The sequence below is a fragment of the Cervus elaphus genome, chromosome 27 (assembly GCF_910594005.1).
Source record: "Cervus elaphus chromosome 27, mCerEla1.1, whole genome shotgun sequence".
Taxonomy (NCBI): domain Eukaryota; kingdom Metazoa; phylum Chordata; class Mammalia; order Artiodactyla; family Cervidae; genus Cervus; species Cervus elaphus.
This window is the reverse complement of record NC_057841.1, coordinates 49,444,848-49,457,924: the sequence shown is the minus strand read 5'-3', so window position 1 is coordinate 49,457,924 and position 13,077 is coordinate 49,444,848. Positions and strand designations below refer to the sequence as shown.

The 13,077-nt window shown below is 42.4% G+C and overlaps 1 protein-coding gene across 7 annotated transcripts in view; it reads right to left on the bottom strand.

Annotated features, from left to right (window-relative positions):
• The window catches only part of KATNAL2 (katanin catalytic subunit A1 like 2), a 96,689-nt gene that overhangs the window by 40,936 nt on the left and 42,676 nt on the right, over positions 1 to 13,077 (bottom strand). For 4 of the 7 annotated variants that reach the window (XM_043889191.1, XM_043889195.1, XM_043889198.1 and 1 more), the window contains 4 exons: positions 12,838 to 12,908; positions 3,570 to 3,736; positions 1,988 to 2,030; positions 72 to 189 (listed from right to left, as the gene is read on the bottom strand). In XM_043889191.1, the coding sequence (XP_043745126.1) occupies positions 72 to 189; positions 1,988 to 2,030; positions 3,570 to 3,736; positions 12,838 to 12,908 (399 nt within the window). The remainder of the gene's footprint in view (positions 1 to 71; positions 190 to 1,987; positions 2,031 to 3,569; positions 3,737 to 12,837; positions 12,909 to 13,077) is intronic. The other 3 variants (XM_043889192.1, XM_043889194.1, XM_043889197.1) reach the window with 3 other exon arrangements.

Here is a 13,077-nt window from a genome sequence, read left to right as displayed (position 1 = left end):
CGTGACTATTTCCTTGGGGCTGTATCTCAGCCACCTGCAATGGTACAAGCGCCAAGCAAAGCCATCCTGACCTGTTTAGGAAGCTCCGTGTGGAGGGGCCTGGCGTCCCCGGGCTTTCCCATCGTGGTTCTGGACCGCGGCCTCTGCTGGTTGATCTTGGGAAGATTCTGACAACTGTCGGTCATCACCCTAGGGCAGGGAACAAAGACCTTGGAGGAAATCCTGTTAACTGAACCTAAGATCTCAAACACCTCACACAGTGCATTTATTTTATTATTATTTTTTTTTCACACAGTGCATTGAAAGAGAGTTCTGGAAAGATCTGCAGGCACAAATCCATCTGGACCATCCTCCCACCCAGTCCAGCCTGGCCCTGTCCATCATCAGTCTACCCCCCAGGTCTAAGGCAGGGATAGAGGGTCCACCGCCTCCTCTCATGACACAACCTCTCATTTCGATAACTACTTAGAGTATAAGACTATTCACAAATGCCATGCATCACTTTTCTAGTTATCTTCCTTGACGCCAACAATTTGCCACCCAACCTCGATGGTTGCCGTGTATAAACAGCTACCCAGAGAGGAGCTGAAGAAACCCACGGCTGCCCCGTGCCACCCTGCTCCAGGCCTAAAGGAGCAAGGCGCTCCCAGACATTCGCTCCCAGAGCATTCTGCCAGATACGGAGTGCTGAGGAAGTTCCAGGGATGACCCTGTGGCTGAAAAGCAATCAGGTTTCCTTACGCATTCCAAAGCTGCCTCTTAAAATGCTCCGCACTGTTTCTGTTCACAAGTAGTTATCATTTATTACCGGAGTCTGACTAGATTTATGGAAACTACAAAGGAAAGAAGAACACTTGGGTGAAAACAAAGAGACTGTTCGGAAAGAACTGCACAAAAGCAAAGGTAGCCTTGGGCTGAGGGTCCCCATGACTGTCATAGTGAAGTAGGCTCGGGTCTGCCGCTCTTCTTTAAACGACGCCAAAGGTCTTCACTTATAAAAGATGAGGCAGGAGTCTTAGTCCCTTCCTTCTCAGGCTGTGGACAAGGGACTTAGATCACAGAGCAGGGAGCCCAGTGGGGCTCACAAAAGCTCTCAAGGGTCCAATGAGTTACCTACGATCACAATCTAAGTTTTCTTCTTTTAATTGTGTCCTAAGATTTTTTTTTTTAATTTGCTCACAGCCTGAGTGATTTGTGGTCTCTACTGGAAGCCCACTGCCACTTTCCCCTGAGGTCTGGGCTTTCCTGTAATAGCAAAGAGCCACAGGCCTTGATGCCCCGTAGCTATGCAGTCCTGGGCACTTTGTGAACAGGCTCTGCTGACAGGCGTGTGGCCCGGAGTAGAATGAGAGGAACGTGGGGGACACTGAGGCAAGTGAGGCTGATCCTCTTCTGTGTCAACCCAGAAGAGTCAGGAAACAGAGGGGCTCCAGTCAGATACCACGACTCCCAAATGAGACTGGGATTTGAGAAGCTGGAGAAAGAAATGTAAGGTGAGTGTGAGAAAAAGAGAGGAAGAGAAAGACCTGATTCCCTCCAGACTGTCAGGACATGTGATCTGGGGTACACAGAGAAATGACCTTTATGATTTGAAAAGGAAAAATATTTCTGGGGAGGTGCTTACTATGTTCTGGGAACTCACTATGTGTCAGACTGTTGCATCAAGCTTGTAAGTGGCAGAGCCAGGAACTGAACCTGGATCTTTTGGTCTCTTAAGGTCTATACTTTTCATACCACCTAGCCTAGAAAGACAAAGCATCAGTGGATGCAAATCTTGGTGGTAAAAGCAGACAGCCAACAGACATTGGTCCACATCCTGGCCGTCTGTAACATGAGGGGAGCCCATGGCTGGACCCCCAGCGTCACAGGACCATGATTTGATATTGCTGGTCTGCAGACATGGAGCCGCACTGGAGAATCTTCCGGAAACGGATCCCACAAACTCTTAAGGATTGAGTTGGTCAAGACGAATTACCATTTACTTTACCTTCTGGTCTTCCCTCCACTTCTTTGAGGTAAATTGTTTTCTGCTGTGGCAAAACAAATATCAAGAGGAGAAGGAAATTTAAGTTTTTAAGAGAAAGTGATTTTTCAGGTATGTCTGTCCTTTTACATTGTTCTTAAAATTTGTGCTACTTGCAGAAACTGTAAGCTATTCTCATCTAGAGAGGAATGGAATTACCAGCAAAAAGAAAGAAGCCCATGCTTCCCAAGCATTTCCACACAAAGACCCCCAAAGGCCTCAGAAGATATCAAATGTATTGGGAGACCACAGACTTGGTGGCAGCTCCAGTGTGGGCTGCTTTATAGTTACCATTTCATTAAGTTTTCATGAACTTGACACTGTTTCGCTGTGGTCCCTGGGACATGGCTTGGACAGTAAAGAATCTGCCTGCAGTGCAGGAGACCGGGGTTCGATCCTTGGGTTAGGAAGATCCCCTGGAGAAGGGAATGGCCACCACTCCAGTATTCTTGCCTGGAGAATTCCATGGACAGAGGAGCCTGACGGGCTATACAGTCCATGGGGTCGCAAAGAATTGGACACAACTGAGCAACTAACATGTTCACTTTCACTTTCTGGGACACCAGAATGGAACACTTATCAGTCAAATCCTGCCCATTTACCTTAAACTAAAGACATTGTGTTCAATATCCCAGGAGAGTGTGGTTCCAAGCTAGAACTAGCATTAAAATCAAGTCATGTCAGTAACAATCCTGGTGGCCCAGTGGTTAGGAGTCTCTGCTTTTTTCTGCCAAAACTCAGATCCAATAACCAGTCAAGGATGTAGAGCTATGAACATGGAACTGGAACAGAGCGCAGATTAAATCTCTCTCTCGGACCCCTTCCAGCTCTGTGATTCAGCCCTGGCTATTTTTAATTGACGTTCCTTTTGGTTTCCTGGTCCCTACATGAAATGTTAAAGTCTGTGGCTTAACAAGTTCCTTGTAAACAGGACAATGATCTCCCTTGGTTTATAATTACTTCCCCCACTTACAGACTTCTAAGTCAATGTCACTACAAAACACAGGGCCCTAACTTTAGATCTTTCCTCCAGCCAGCCTCCTTGACTGCTAACCTATACTGGGTCTTTGCATTATATTGATCATTATCTGGATTGATGGCTTTCAAAAGCATTTCATTATCTATACATGAGCTATTAGCCTCACCAATACTCATTTTCATGTTATTTTCAAAATAGATAATAGGTCTTCCCAACAAGAAAAAAAAGTCTTCTGTCATTTATTGTCTTCCAACAGCTCTTTCCATCTCTAAAGAAATGAAACTAATGTTGATCTTCTAAAAAGTACCTGTGACACACTGGAGTTTTGTTTTCATTGCCCTAAATCATATAGTCCTCAAGCAAATGCCGACATGACAAAAAGGGACATCAGTGTCCAGACGATCATGTTTAAATTGTCTGCACTGGATCTAAAAGAGGCTACAGAATCCTTCTGGTGTATTCTTTCAGTGTAGGGTGGGGGACATCCTCTATCTCGGAATAAAATGAGGAAGACACACAGAACTTGAAGATGAGATAGCGCCTTACTTCTAGAAAATAGCCATGTACCTGTGTCTGATGCCTTTTTGACAATTTTGGGGTATTTCTGAAATTTTACAAAATAATAGCTCTCATATTCCATCAAAATAGTTTCAAGATCAACGTTGTCACAAACTTGAAAGCGTCGTAACCCCATTTTAGTTTCTTGCTCCAAAGCATTGGCTGCATCAATATATCTGGCCATTTCACAAAAGAAAGAAAAAATTAACTCTAGGTAAAAAGAATAAAGGCAAAGTCCAAAGAAACTCAATACAAACAGTAAGAGTATATTAAAGAGTACATTAAACAAAAACTAGAATATACAAGGTTTGCCTATATAGTAAGGAGCTCCACCACATAGGTTAAGTATATCCAAATACTGTCTTTCAAAACATTTTGGGGACTTCCCTAGTGGTCCAGCAGCTAAGACTCTCCACTCCCAATGCAGGGGGCCTGGATTTGATCCCTGGTCGGGGAACTAGATCCCACATGCTGCAGCTAAGAGTTCACATGCCACAACTAAAGATCCCATATGCCTCAATGCAGATGGAAAATTCCAGGTGTCAAAACTAAGACGTAGCATGGCCAAGTAAATATATAAATAAAAAGTAAGAAGACATTTTGGAAGTACTTAAAAGTCAAATAAGTAAATCAACTAAGAAAATGTCTTGTAATTTACTTTTATTCATGTTTAGCCAAAGACAGTTATTTGCCCAACTTGCTTACTTCTTTATTTACTAGTATTCATTTTAGGTAACATTTTATGACAATTGATAAAACCCCAGTTTAACCACAACAGGCAAGGTTTACCATCATTGAAGTGACTCAAAAGAATATGTCATGTGCTCTGAAGGGGATTCCAAAAATCTGTTGATCGACATCACTAAGGAAATTTAGTATAAGAAAATGTCATCTACTTGGATGTATTGTTTCTGATAATTTCTTCATCGATCACAGATTACACCACCAGGTTCCTCTTTATGCATGTAGTGTCGTCACCATGGGTCCCTCACTCATTTTAACCTGGTCAGTCATAAGGCTGTCTGAGTTAAGTGGTCTTAGCAATAAAAGCAAGCTTCTTGTCTCACAATCCTCCAAAAGTGGAAAAACTCTCTGGTTTTAATCTGAGTCCTCAGCCTCTTTTAAAACCAAAAACGCTCTCCTGAAAAATGTGCAAATACGTACAAATTAGCATATAATTTCAGGAACTCATCCAAGGACCTCAGATTAAGGACCCCAGTTAGAGTTATTTCTCTTTGATTTCAAACCTGGGAACATATAGAGGAGAAAACTTTCTTTTTTATTATGCTTCCTTCTGTGTTCCAGATTCAGATCAGTCAGAGGACTAAACTTTCTTAAAAGAGGTTGCCATGACTATTTCCAGTACCTTGCTTATTTTAAAGAATTTGCAATTGATCAGGTCGGTCAGCTTCTAGTCTTATTAATGGCTCATCAGGCTTCTATCCTATGTCTTAATCTCCATTTTACATAGAAAAAAACTAAATCCATTTTTATTAATAATTTTTTGTTTAGTATGCTATAATACACGCTCATTTAAGAAAAAATTAGAAAATACAGAAAAGCCAAAAGAAAATTGCACTACTCAGAGACAATGTTAACAGTTTCTCTCTTTCCAAACATTTTAAAATGACAAAATAAAATATACTTACAAATATGCACTCGTTTAAAAAAAAGAAAAGATGGGAACATACATTAGAGATTGCCTATATATAAAGATTGCTTTCCTGACATCACATTCTGAACACTTTCCAGGATCATAGTTTGGCTTAAAAATGATAACAATAGATGATGGCAGGCCTCATATTTCCTAAACTAATTGATCAGAGAAATAGGATTTATTTTTTTTTGCCATTCCATGGGGCATGTGGGATCACAGTTCCCCCACCAGGGATCGAACCTGTACCCCCTGCACTGGGAGTGAAGGTCTTAACCACTGGACCACCAGGGAAGTCCCCAGAGCTATGTCTATGTGTTCCTATTCCACTATTTGGGCTTGAACAAGGTCTGAATTTAACAGAGTTGGTAGGAGAAGCTACTGGAAGTTCTTAACCAACAGAGTGACAGGACAGGACTTTAAAAAGAGGTGTGAGCAGTAAGGAGAAAGACTCAGTAAGAAAGATGAGAGGCTGGTGGAGGCAGGCCAGCGGAGATGCACATGCAGAGCTAGAGGAACCGCAGCCATGACCCCTCACAGCCTGCTCTCCCTGACTCTCCCTCACGCATTTGAACTCTGCTCTTTGCTTACCCACTGGTTCACTTATGCCCTGCCCCTTCTGGCTCTGTGGCCCCGTCTAAAGCGTCCTTGTCCATCACAGCTGTCTATCCACATTCTATACATCTTTCAAAACCAGCTCATATCACCTTCCCTACAAAGCTTTCTCTAACTATTTATTTTAATATACAAAAATCAATCCTCTCAGTTTTTCATTAAAGGCGGGTCTACTTTTGTGACACTAATATGTCCTTAAACATTTTTCAACTTGATAATTCATTCATTTCTCCCTTTCCCAGCCGGTCTCTGGAAATGATCAACTTTAGCATAACTTTTATCAATTACAGATGCCAGAGGCCATCTCCTGGCAGAAAGGGGAAATGCATACTTTGTAAACAGTCAATTCTTGAGGCCATAATAGCACCTGCAGGAGAAAGGATAGCTACGTGACTTTTGTCTTTTTGTTTTTACAGTTCTCCTTTCTGATACAGTTTCGAGAATACAAAAAAAAAAAAAAAACCTACTAATTACCTGTGTTACTGGCTGTGTCTTTCTTTCCAATTATTTCACCCATCTACCTGCTAGTAAGTTCCTCAATGGCTGTTCGAATAACACTTATCAAGCATCTATTAATACAATGCTCATGATGTTGGGGTCTTATAAGGTGAGTTCAGGTTTATAAGGGTCGGTGAATCTGTGAAGGCAGCATTTCTCAGAGTGTTCCAAGAAAAACTAGTCTCTAAAGATGGCCTGAGGAAAAATGAGTTCCTTGGCCAAATTGGTTTGCAAAGCCCTAAATACTGTGACATTAGCACAGATATTCCCATTGTATGTAAATTAGAAGACCTGAGAAGTCAGGAAATAAAGGAGCCTGTTTAACCCAGTTTAAGCCAAAGCCTCTGACTGTGGATCACAATACACTGTGGAAAATGAAAGAGATGGGAATACCAGACCACATGACCTGCCTCTTGAGAAATCTGTATGCAGGTCAGGAAGCAACAGTTAAAACTGGTCATGGAACAACAGACTGGTTCCAAATAGGAAAAGGAGTACGTCAAGGCTGTATCTTGTCACCCTGCTTATTTAACTTAAATGCAAAGTACATCATGAGAAATGTTGGGCTGGAGGAAGCACAAGCTGGAATCAAGATTGCCGGGAGAAGTATCAATAACCTCAAATATGCAGATGACACCACCCTTATGGCAGAAAGTGAAGAACTAAAGAGCCTCTTGATGAAAGTGAAAGAGGAGAGTGAAAAAGTTGGCTTAAAAGCTCAACATTCAGAAACCTAAGATCATGGCATCCAGTCCCATCACTTCATGGCAAATAAACGGGGAAACAATGGAAACAGTGTGGCTGACTTTATTTTTTGGGCTCCCAAATCACTGCAGATGGTGACTGCAGCCAGGAAATTAAAAGATGCTTACTCCTTGGAAGAAAAGTTATGACCAACCTAGACAGCATATTAAAAAGCAGAGACATTACTTTGTCAACAAAGGTCCGTCTAGTCAACGCTATGGTTTTTCCAGTGGCCATGTATGGATGTGAGATTTGGACTCTAAAGAAAGCTGAGCTCCAAAAAATTGATGCTTTTGAACTATGGTGTTGGAGAAGATTCTTGAAAGTCCCTTGGACTGCAAGGAGATCCAACCAGTCCATTCTAAAGGAGATCAGTCCTGGGTGTTCATTGGTAGGTCTGATGTTGAAGCTGAAACTCCAATACTTCGGGCACCTGATGCGAAGAGCTAACTCATTGGAAAAGACCCTGATGCTGGGAAAGACTGAGGGCAAGAGGAGAAGAGGACGACAGAGGATAAGATGGTTGGATGGCATCACCGACTCAATGGACATGGGTTTGGGTGGAATCCCGGAGTTGGTGATGGACAGGGAAGCCTGGTGTGCTGTGGTTCATGGGGTCGCAAAGAGTCGGACACGACTGAGGACTGAACTGAACCCAATGTTTGCCAGGCTTACTTGACCATAAAGCTCATTTTAAGTCACATCAATTAACATCCTGCCCAATGACTGCTGCAGAGTTCCAGGCACTTAGAAAACACTGTCTTAAGGTAATTTAGCTCAGAGTTTTTTGAATGGAGCTGAGATTTTTATCAAAAGGTAATGAAAAAGGGGCCAAACCCACATTTTTAACTGCTTTAAGTCCTTCACTGAACCAGGCTGTGTATTAGAAGAATAAAATCCAGCTCGTACCTACTCCACAGTAAAAGTAAGAAAGACTCAAATATGCTCACTTGGTATCAGGCACTACTCTAAGCATATTTAATCCTCATAATAAAAACATGTGCCTGACACTCATTATCTTCCATTACTCCATTTTACAAGCAAGGGAACTGAAGGACAAAGAAAGTAAGTAAATTGACCAAGGTCACTGGTTAGCAAAGAGTAGAGTGGGCATTTGAACCAAAGCAGACTGGCTCCTCCATCAAGGCAAAGTCTCTTGATGAAGGTAAAAGAGGAGAGTAAAAAAGCTGGCTTAAAAGTCAACATTCAAAAAACCAAGATCATGTCATCCACTCCCATCACTTCATGGCAAATAAATGGGGAAAAAGTGGAAACAGTGGCATATTTTATTTTCTTGGGCTCCAAAATCACTACAGATGGTAGCTAAAGCCATGAAATTTTAAAAAAAAAAAAGCTTGCTCCTTGGAAGAAAAGCTATGACAAACCGAGACAGAGTATTAAAAAGCAAATATCGCTTTGCCGACAAAGGTCTTATAGTCAGAGCCATGGTTTTTTCAGTCGTCACGTGAGAGCTGGATCATAAAGAAGGCTGAGCACTGAAGAACTGATGCTTTCGAATTGTGGTGCTGGAGAAGGTTCTTGAGAGGCCCTTGGGCAGCAAGGAGATCAAACAAGTCAATCCAGTCAATCCTAAAGGAAACATACCCTGAATATTCATTGGAAGGACTGATGCTGAAGCTGAAGCTCCAATACTCTGTCCACCTCATGCGAAGAGCTGACTCATTGGAAAAGACCCTGACGCTGGGAAAGATTGAGAGCATCAGGAGAAGGGAGTGACAGAGGATGAGATGGTTGGATAGCATCACTGACTCAGTGGACATGAGTTTGAGCAAACTCCAGAGATAGTGAAGGACAGGGAAGTCTGGCATGCTGCAGCCCATAGGTGACAAAGAGTCGGACATGACTTAGTGACTGAACAACAATAATGCTGGCTCCTGAGTCTGTGTTTCCACCCTGCAAGCCCTTCTTACCACACCAACCCGCCAGCCCTGGTTTTAGAGCAGACACTTGGCACTATGCTGCTCTTGGAAGTGCTTTCCATCAATGAATGGTGAAAAGTGCAGAGCAAACCACTGCCCACATGCAGACTGCCTGGCTCGTCAGTTGCCCTTCTCCGGCTCTGGTGTTCACTCCCTTGCTACGTGGGGACAGAGATTTAGTAGTTGAGCATCACCTGATTGGTCTGCCTGCCAACTAGGCGTGGGGGCCAGGGATTCATTTCTCTGGCCAGAGACTGGTGATGATGTGGAAAGAATGAGCCATTTTCTCAATAAAATTTAAACCCCCAACACCAAAAAGAGAAGTGTCTGATAAAACTATGTGTTTCAAAGTAAGTGGACTGAGAAATGTTTGTTGATGCAGTTCATCATGTTTCAGTTCAGTCGCTTAGTCGTGTCCGACTCTTTGTGACCCCATGGACCGCAGCATGCCAGGCCTCCCTGTCCATCACCAGCTCCTGGAGTTTACTCAAACTCATGTCCATCACCTAGTCAGTGATGCCATCCAACCATCTCATCCTCTGTCATCCCCTTCTCCTCCAGCCTTCAATCTTTCCCAGCATCAGGGTCTTTTCAAATGAGTTGGTTCTTCCCATCAGGTGGCCAAAGTATTGGAGTTTCAGCTTCAGCATCAGTCCTTCCAATGAACACCCAGGACTGATCTCCTTTAGGATGGACTGGTTGGATCTCCTTGCAGTCCAAGGGACTCTCAAGAGTCTTCAACACCACAGTTCAAAAGCATCAATTCTTCAGCACTCAGCTTTCTTTACAGTCCAGCTCTCACATCCATACATGACTACTGGAAAACCCAAAGCTTTGACTAAGTGGATCTTTGTTGGCAAAGTAATGTCTCTGCTTTTTAACATGCTCTCTAGATTGGTCATAATTTTCCTTCCAAGGAGTAAGAGTCTTTTAATTTCATGGCTGCAGTCACCATCTGCAGTGATGTTTACCATGTTCATCCTGTTTACCAGGAGAAAAAAGGTCATTTCCAAAATTGTGAAGTTAAGGTATTATGTGAAAGGCCACATTTTGTCATTAAAGATCTAATGTGGTCAATCCAGGGGAGAAATCATATTATTCAGTAACAAAGTTTTTTCAAAAATGCTGTTAAAAAAAAAATTGTTGGGACTTCCCTGGTGGCACAGTGGGATAAGAATCTGCCTGCCAATGCAGGGGACTCAGGTTTGATCCCTGCTCTGGGAAGATTTCACGTTCCATGGAGCAACAAGGCCCATGCTCCACAACTACTGAGCCCGTGTACTGCAACAACTGAAGCCTCCTCTGCAACAAGAGAAGCCACCTTCATGAAAAGCCCACGCACCGTAACAAAGAGTATCCCCTGCTTGCCGCAACTAGAGAAAGCCCTCCCAAAGCAATGAAGACCCAATGCAGCCAAAAGTAAATAAGTAAATAAACAAAATGAATTTTTAAATCCTGTGTTAACTTAGTGAACGAACTTATGGTTGCTAGGTGAAAGGGCGGGGAGGGATAATTTGGGACTTTGGGATGGACATGTACACACTGCTATATTTAAAATGGAAACCAACAAGGAACTACTGTATGGCACATGGAACTCCACTCAGTGTTATGTGGCAGCCTGGAGGAGAGAGGAGTTTGGGGAGATTGGAGATATGTATAACATAGGGCTGAGTCCCTTTCGATGTTCACCTAAAACTATCACAACTTTGTTAATCGGCTATACTCCAATATAAGATTAAAAGTTTTTTAAAAATGCTGTGTTATAATCCATCACCAAAAAGGATGCCTTTGAAATTTTGGCCAAAAAAAAAAAAAAATTCCCATGATAAAAATTCAAATCTTTCAATAACAAAAGAATGCTTCAATACATTTGCAGAGATTTCATTTTCTGACTTTTAAAAGCCATTAAAAAAAAAAAAAAACTCAAAAAATATGCCCCACATACATTTTTATTTTCCTGAGGTAATCCTCAAACAAAAACAAGTCCTCCACACCAGAGCAGAGGAATCAGACCCTGAATGACTTTGGGGGCGAGACAGGACTGCAAAGTGCCCCCACTTAGAGCTAGGAGACTTCCAGCAAGCTCCTAGACGCCCCTAAGCCTCAGTTTCTTCAAATGTAAAAGGGGGACCCTAATACTACTTCCCTTAGAGCTTAAAAGAAAAATCCCTGAAGGTCTCTAGAATGGTCATTCCCCTTGGGAGGGCGCTAGATTTATTTAAAACAGCTGCTGCTGGCACAGATCAGAGAAACAAGCATCAACTCTCACTTCCATCCCAGCCACCACCTACCCTCTTCAGCTTGCCTTCCTACCTCAACACTAGGGTTATGAGACTCTCAGCTACAGTAGATCTCCTATTTCACGGACAGCTATGATGTTTATCGGAGGAAGAGATGCTCATTCAGTCTTCTGGGAAAATACCAGGAGCTGGCTGGTTCTTTGTGCTCTAAGGAAAGGTTTCTCCATTGGGGCGTGATTGACATTTGTGGCTGTCCTGTGCACCTGAAGGGCGTTCAGCAGCATCCCGGCCTCTTCCCAGCGGATGTCAGTACAACACTCAGAAGGACTCCAGACGTCGTCAGATATTCTCTTAGCAGTTCTCCAGGTTGAGAACCACTGCTTAAACTCAAAAGTGTTCAGCTCTAACCCTGAAACCTGAATATTTTCTTCCAGGCTGAAAATTAAAAGGAAATGAAACTCTAAAGTGTAGCCTTCAGGGACTTCCCTGGTGGACCTGTGGTTAAGACTCTGAATTTCTAATGCAGGGGGTGAGGGTTTGACCCCTTATTGGGGAACTAATATCCTACATGCCGCACAGTGCACCAGTCAAAATAAAATAAAAAATAAATGGAAAACGGATACTTTGCAGTCTCTCTTCCTCTCCCAACACCCAGCATATCAGCAGTCGTCATTGTAAGCGCACACACATTTTTTTTCTAGTCACACAGTCGTGTGACCCCGTGGACTGTAACCCGCCAGCCTCCTCTGTCCATGGAATTCTCCAGGCGGGAGTACTGGAGTGGGTTGCCATTTCCTTCTCCAATGCTCACACATTTTCAAATGAGGTAAATGGCCAAACTCAAATGCCTCCCAATTACCTCAGGAAAGACAGTTGAGTACAAGTCATCCAGGTAAATGTAAAACCTTTATCTTGAGGGAAGGAAAACTGAGGAGTGAGAATGTTATCTTTGTGTGCCAGCAGTGGGACTTCAGAAATCTTATTAAAAGGCCTACACCATCTTCAAACCTGAAGGGGAAAGGGCAAGTATCCCATGAACTGGGTAGCTTGGTTAATAAACTTTTTTTAAATGCACAATGTGAAAAACATCTAGCTAAATGAGACAATAGAAGTATGTGTCTAGGTTGCTGGAGGTGGGGTGGGGGCATTGATGGGTAGGGCACAAGAGATTTTTAGAGCAGAGAAGCTATTCTGTACGATACTACAACGGTGGATATGTGACATCATGCCTTTGTCAAAACTCATAGAACTACACGACACAAGAGTGAACTCTGACGTAAACTACAGACTTTAATAATAATAATATATCAATATCAACTCATCAAGCGCAACAAACACACCATACCAGTGTGAGCTGTAACAGGGGACAGTAGGCAGGGTGGGGGATTGCTGATATATGGGACTTCTCGCGCATATACCAGAAATTTCTGCTCAATTTTTCAGTAAATAGAAAACTGCTCTAAAAAATAAAGTTATTAATTGCTTAAAAAATAAAGTTATTAATTGCTTTTAAAAGTGTGTATCTGGAAAAGCAGAGGTCAGAAAAGAGAGGAATCATCTCTGTAAATATCTGTAATGTAACATACCCTTCTTGTGTTAAGTAATGCAAAATCAAAATCAGAAGATTTTTTCGTCGTGCTTCTGTCCTCATCTCACACTGTGAACAAAAAAGAAAATGCAGATGGGATGAAAATGAAATACAATACTCCTTGTATAGCAGTAAACCCTTGAAGGTAATTGTAACCTGTCAAAAGCAAGAAGCATAACTTAAAGGCTGCAAGGCAGTTTAGGGTCTCTAAGGATATATAAAGTTGTTATTTTCTTCT